Source organism: Galeopterus variegatus, unplaced genomic scaffold (genome assembly GCF_000696425.1).
Source record: "Galeopterus variegatus unplaced genomic scaffold, G_variegatus-3.0.2 Scaffold9438, whole genome shotgun sequence".
Classification (NCBI taxonomy): domain Eukaryota; kingdom Metazoa; phylum Chordata; class Mammalia; order Dermoptera; family Cynocephalidae; genus Galeopterus; species Galeopterus variegatus.
This window is the reverse complement of record NW_007735549.1, coordinates 10,779-17,995: the sequence shown is the minus strand read 5'-3', so window position 1 is coordinate 17,995 and position 7,217 is coordinate 10,779. Positions and strand designations below refer to the sequence as shown.

General features: G+C 37.7%; 1 protein-coding gene across 1 annotated transcript in view; it reads left to right on the top strand.

Annotated features, from left to right (window-relative positions):
* Positions 1–7,217, top strand: part of ACAA2 (acetyl-CoA acyltransferase 2) — a 31,652-nt gene that overhangs the window by 23,511 nt on the left and 924 nt on the right. The window contains exons 3-6 of the mRNA XM_008593640.1: positions 91–219; positions 3,872–3,988; positions 5,315–5,462; positions 6,791–6,966. Coding sequence (XP_008591862.1) covers positions 91–219; positions 3,872–3,988; positions 5,315–5,462; positions 6,791–6,966 — 570 coding nt within the window. The remainder of the gene's footprint in view (positions 1–90; positions 220–3,871; positions 3,989–5,314; positions 5,463–6,790; positions 6,967–7,217) is intronic.

Below are 7,217 nucleotides of genomic sequence, written 5' to 3'. Positions count from 1 at the left end.
AATCGCCACCATTTCCATGTATTTTGTGCTTGTTCTTAATTCCTGCGTTTGTAGAGGAAATTGTTTTTCTTTTCTCTCTCTCTGTTCCAGACTTCTTCAAATGCTATATACTTGGCAAGGCATGTTGGTTTGCGTGTGGGAATCCCTAAAGAGACCCCATCTCTCACTGTTAATAGGCTCTGTGGCTCTGGTTTCCAGTCCATTGTGAATGGATGTCAGGTATGGGCAATATTTTATTTACTTCTCTGAATATAGGTTAATAGTTATTAGAAGAAATGCCCTGCTTCTAATATATTACTTTTAAGTTTTTTATTTTGTGTTGTCTGTTACGAGAGGTCAATATTTGATTTTTCTTGGAAAAATATTCACAGGAAGAAATAGTTTCTTAAAGTTATTGAACCCTGAAGTGAAATAAGCCTGTCACAAAAGGACGAATACTGTATGATTCCACTTTTGTGAGGCAGTGAGAGAGGAAACACACACACACACGTACACACACTGTTCTCCCTCTGCTCTTACAGTATAATCACAGTCGCAGAAGACAGGCTTCTCCCCACCAGCGAGCAGGTGAGCAAGCAAGCACTTCTCTAGTGGACACCAGCTGGGTGTCCTCTACTTCCGTTCTAATGCCATTTACCAGGGGATAGTGTCAGATCCCACAGGTTGAGGGCTCAGTCCCCAAGACTGCCTCCTGCTTCAGATGCCAGTTGCAAGCCTACGCTTCTGGAACTTCTGACCAACTAGCTATAAATTGGGGTTCCCACAACCCTCTCCTCAGGTTGGGTTGATTTGCTGAGCAGCTCACAGAACTCAGGGAAACATGTACATATGTTTACTAGTTTATTATAAAGGATATTACAAAAGATACAGATTAAAGGATGCATAGGACAAGGTATGGGAGAAGGGACTTGGAGCTTCCATGCCCTTTCCTGGCGAGCCACCCTCCAGGAACCTCCATGTGTTCAGCTGTCTGGAAGCTCCCTGAACCCTGTGCTCTAGGGTTTTTATGGAAGCTTCATCACATGGGCATGAATGAGGCATGGACAACTGTGTAGAAATTTGATTGGACAAAAAGGGTGTGATCTAATACTAATAGACTAAGTGGGGAACCCCAGCAGGGCCTGTTTGTTCAGATTCTTCTTAGCCTCTCTGCACAGCACTCCTTGCTCCCAGGTTTGGGGCAGGACCCCTTCTGAAATGGGAACCTTATGACCTATAATCAGACAAGGTAGGTCAGAGTTTCCTTTTTTTGGTGGGCAAGGTGGGGGGGCTGGCCAATAAAGGGATAGAACCCTGGACCTGATGTCATCAGTACCACACTCTAATCAACTGAACTAACCAGCCAGCCCCCAGAGAGTTTCTTTATGACTAGCTCCAAGGTAGAAGGCAGGGGAAGGTTAGAACAAGCCAGGAACTGTGGATAAAAACCAAAATATACAAATCATAATATCACAGGTACCTAGAGTAGTCAGATTCAAAGAGACAGAAAGTAGAATGATGGCTTCCAGGGGCTGGGGGAGTGGAGAAGGGGACGTTAGTGTTTAACGGGTATAGAGTTTCAGTTTTGTGAGATGAAAACTGTACAGTGTACAGTTCAGTGACATTAAGCACATTCACATTGTACTGCAACCATTACTAACATCCACCCCCAGAACTCTTTTAAAATGGTAAACATTACGTTATGTATATTTTATCACAATTTTTTTTTAAAAAAAGCTAATTATGACTAGTCTCTTTACTAAGTGTCAGGCACAGTGCTAGATTTACATTCAATATTTCATTTAATCTTTACAACCATCCTGTGAAGCAAGAGCTGTTATTATTATTATCCCCACTTTACAGATGAGGAAAATGACTACTAAAAGCATCTAGGTTACTAAGTTATAGAAGCAGAATTTGAACCCAGGTCTGTAAGGGTTACCTGTGGGACAGTTTGAAAAACTANACACTGAGGGTTGCGATCCGTTGCCGGACACAAAAAAAGACAAAAAAAAAAAAAAAAGAAATTTGATTGGACAAAAAGGGTGTGATCTAATACTAATAGACTAAGTGGGGAACCCCAGCAGGACCTGTTTGTTCAGATTCTTCTTAGCCTCTCTGCACAGCACTCCTTGCTCCCAGGTTTGGGGCAGGACCCCTTCTGAAATGGGAACCTTATGACCTATAATCAGACAAGGTAGGTCAGAGTTTCCTTTTTTTGGTGGGCAAGGTGGGGGGGCTGGCCAATAAAGGGATAGAACCCTGGACCTGATGTCATCAGTACCACACTCTAATCAACTGAACTAACCAGCCAGCCCCCAGAGAGTTTCTTTATGACTAGCTCCAAGGTAGAAGGCAGGGGAAGGTTAGAACAAGCCAGGAACTGTGGATAAAAACCAAAATATACAAATCATAATATCACAGGTACCTAGAGTAGTCAGATTCAAAGAGACAGAAAGTAGAATGATGGCTTCCAGGGGCTGGGGGAGTGGAGAAGGGGACGTTAGTGTTTAACGGGTATAGAGTTTCAGTTTTGTGAGATGAAAAGTGTACAGTGTACAGTTCAGTGACATTAAGCACATTCACATTGTACTGCAACCATTACTACCATCCACCCCCAGAACTCTTTTAAAATGGTAAACATTACGTTATGTATATTTTATCACAATTTTTTTTTAAAAAGCTAATTATGACTAGTCTCTTTACTAAGTGTCAGGCACAGTGCTAGATTTACATTCAATATTTCATTTAATCTTTACAACCATCCTGTGAAGCAAGAGCTGTTATTATTATTATCCCCACTTTACAGATGAGGAAAATGACTACTAAAAGCATCTAGGTTACTAAGTTAGTGCTAGATTTACATTCAATATTTCATTTAATCTTTACAACCATCCTGTGAAGCAAGAGCTATTATTATTATTATCCCCACTTTACAGATGAGGAAAATGACTACTAAAAGCATCTAGGTTACTAAGTCATAGAAGCAGAATTTGAACCCAGGTCTGTAAGGGTTACCTGTGGGACAGTTTGAAAAACTAAATAAAGACCGTGAGGCAAGGAGGAGAGTTGAAGAACTTAGGGGATGATTAGAATATGTATTCTGTTATAAAGGAACTGAATGATTCTGTTGGCAGAAGTACAAACTAATATGACCTTTCTAAAGGACAGTTGGGCAGATAAGTTTGTTCCCTTGATCACAGGAAGAAAATACATTGAAATCCAATTTTATTCATAAAAGTCTTCATTGTATTACAAAATAAAGTAAGATGCACAGGTCAATTTCAATGAATAAATTATTTTCACACTAATTTGTTTCTATAACAATATATCTTAGTGACCCTGATTTTCCTAGCAATAATTTTAAACATCAGTTTCTTGGAGGCTTGTTATTTGCTTCTTTTCTGAGAAATGCAAACAGTGGAAAGAGTTAGAAGAATGAAAGAGATTTCATTTTATGAGCCCCCGAGATTGACCTAGTTCTTGTAAATCTTTGGTCTCCTTCAGATACAACCAGTAATAGGATAAGTCTTTTTTTTTTTTTTTTGCCTTTTTAAAGAGTTTTGTCCTTTATTATCTGCTTTATGTATGCTAGATATTAATATCTGTGCTGATTTTCAAGATTTCTATTGAGTTAAGGATTACCATTAGCCAAAATGTAGGTAGTCTGTTTCTCAGGCATAAATGATTAAAGTCTATTAGTATTTTTCCCTCTGCATCTTAGGAATGGATACTTTAACTTTTGCTTTACAGTTACTTTTTCTTTGAGACACTGTAAGCGAGAATACAGTATTTATTAGAATCACCATTAATTTGTAAAATCTATGTATTTAATACATACTTTGGGTACAATGAAAGGTTTTTTTGTTATTTTTTGTATTTTTTTAAATAGGAAATTTGTGCTAAAGATGCTGAAGTTGTCTTGTGTGGAGGAACTGAAAACATGAGCCAATCTCCCTACTATGTCAGAAACATACGTTTTGGAACCAAGTTAGGATCAGAGCTCAAGGTTGGAACTGTTAAAATTTCTAAAAATTATATCTTACACTATTACACAAATAATTTTTAAATAACATACCTTTTTAGGGGAGAGAAAACTAATTTTGAAACCAATTTTGTTAATGGGGGATTAGCAAGATATGAATGATTTGAGATTTGTAAACTATTTCAAAATCCAATTTTGGTTGTTAGTTTTGACTCTTTAACCCACGTAAAATTAGACTTTATCTTAGCACACCTCTAGTGGAATTAACACGTGTAAGCAGCCATATGCATGAGAAAGATGAAGGGAAGAGATGGGTTAAAAGCAAAGAGGTACATTAATCTCTCTACTAAATAATTAGTAATCCAAGTAATTAAATCTTTATCATGACTTATGGAAGCTTTATTTCTGGGGCAATCTCCATTGAATGGATTTCTTCATCTCAGAAAACATCGTCTTTGGATATAGATTGCATTGTCCCAAATCAAACAAAAACTGATCCTTCCACCTTTGAGAGCTACAACATGAAAATGATAGTACTGATAAAGAATGATATTGTACTGTCCTTCCATATGAAAGAGCTGACGTTTTATATTTTTTAGCTTTTTCCAGTAGTAATGATCAGCTTACACCATTCACCCAGTTTCTCACATTGGCCTTTTTGGAAGTTGAAAGGAGTGAGACTTGGAGACTATGAGTATTTTAGCAGTATTGTAGACATTGTATATATTTGACGATTCAGTGACTCAAGGTGAAGAGGCAGCAAACGGGGCACACTTATTAGAGACTCTAACTACTTGGATAATAATCTTTTTCAAGGAGCCTGAACCAGGTGCTTTTCAGCCTCATAGTAACTGATAGAACCAGGTGTTCCCGTCACTGAAGGCATGGGGTGAAGAGGGAGCACAGATACACTCTTTCCTATAGATCTCATGACTGGTTTACAAAGGTGGCTCCAGGAAAACATCACATGAGGACATGATCAGGTATCTTATAAAAAATGTAACCTTGAGGATTTAGTTTTTAATTATAGGGTAACTTCTTGCATGTTCACTCTACACGTTCAATACTGTTGGCTCTTGTTAGAGCCCCACACTTAGAGAGAGAGAGAGAGAATAAAAGAAGGAATGTGTGCCTTTTATTGTGTGACACTGGATGTTTTTTAAAATACTGGATGTTTTTTAAAGATAACCCAGAACCAAATATGAATAGTAAATAACAAATGTTTATCAGAAAGTCTAATTTTACTTTTGTTTATTAGAACTGTTGGTTATTTAGATTTAAATAAATTATAGCATATTACTTTCAAAAGGTAACACTTTAACAAATTATGTTATTAATGTCTTTTAATAGTTGGAAGATTCTTTGTGGGCAGGATTAACAGATGAACATGTCCAAGTCTCCATGGCACTTACTGCAGAGAATCTTGCTATACAACATAAAATAAGCAGAGAAGATTGTGACAAATATGCCTTGCAGTCACAGCAGAGGTGGAAAGCTGGTCAGTGAAATTGGATAAATATCAATATCTATAGGAAAAATATGTATAGGAAAGATTTCCATCATTTCAAATTCTAATGGTCATGTAATAATGTTAGTTTAAAAATCATAACTTTGAAAATCACATTTTTTCATAATTCTTTTGTTTTTAGATGAACAGATATTCTATTAATTATTGCAAAATTAACTGGGAATTTCTCTTTTGAAATAAGTTAATATTACTTAGAAGTGGTATTCTTACTTGACCCTATCTGGACACTTGAATTTTGTCCTGAACTGATCCTGTTGTCAGTAGAACATGCTGAGGGACATGATACACTTCATGAGAGGAGATGGCGCACTGTGGCAGCTGGGACAGAGCAGATGTCCTCCCCCAGGAGCCATATCATAATCACAAGGAGAGATGATGTGTTTAGAAAAGACCCATTGGCTATCCTTTTTTCACATTTCAGCAAAGATATAGAAACTATTAAGAAAACCAAAGTGAAAATTGTAAAACTAGAAAATATATCAAGTAGTGAGGATGAAGTCCACTTCATTTCAGAGAGATAAATGAAATAGAGCTGATGCCATCTGTGAGAGAGAGTGGAAAAATAAAACACACACTGACTTCCCTCTGCACTCTTACTCAGCAGCAGTCAACAGAGACTTCTGACTTCTGTGATTACATGTGTGGGGGCTTCTCCTCACTTACAAGCAGGCCGGCAATTCTTCAGCGGACACCAGCTAGGTGTCCTCCAATTAACTCTGATGCTGCGTACCTGGAGATAGCATCAGATCCTACAGGTTGAGGGCTCAGTCCCCACGACTGCCCCCTACTTCAGATGCCAGTTGCAAGCCCAGGTCTGTAGAGTATCTGACAGCCAGCTATAAATCAGGGTTCCCACAGCCCCCTCACTGGGTTCAGTTAGTTTGCTAGAGCGGCTCACAGAACTCAGGAAAACACTTAGCTGTGTTGACCAGTTTATTACAAAGGATATTTTTAAGGATTCAAAGAAACAGCCAAATATTTAGGGTCATTACATCTGTAGCTAACAGACAAACCAGCTAACGTCTAGCAGTACCTCATAAAAAGAAACAATTGCAGTTTTAAAAAATCAAATTTATAATTTTAAAAAGGTGCAAAATGCATCTGCATAGACACGACAGTACGTTAAATCGTCCAGTAGGGAAGGTAAATTGTATAAATAATAAAGGCTCATTTTAAGGTGGACTGTGAGGAAAGAGTAGATCAGAAATTAAATTGGAGAATATATTTCATTTATTTTCTTTTCTTGTTTCTCTCTCTCTTTTTTTTTATTCTTATGTTAAGTCTTTCTATTATTTCAGCTAATGATGCTGGCTACTTTAATGAAGAAATGGTACCAATTGAAGTGAAGACAAGGAAAGGAAAACAAACAATGCAAGTAGATGAGCACCCTCGGCCCCAAACCACCCTGGAACAGTTACATCAGCTTCCTCCAGTGTTCAAGAAAGGTGGAACTGTCACCGCAGGGAATGCGTCGGTTGGTGTCACCGCACAGGCTAGCTGGAACTCTTCCTGATGTGTTCAATGCAAAATAATTATGAAGTATCTTTTATATACTTTTCATTACTAGTCTTCAGTTGTTTAGCTTAAACTAGTAGTATTCATATTCTATTAATTTAGGTATTCGTAGTCCAACACAAAATATTTTAGCTAGTGACCCTTATATGATGCTCTTCTGATGTCTTAGTCTTTTCAGATATGTTGGAAGGAAATCTACCTGGTTTATTA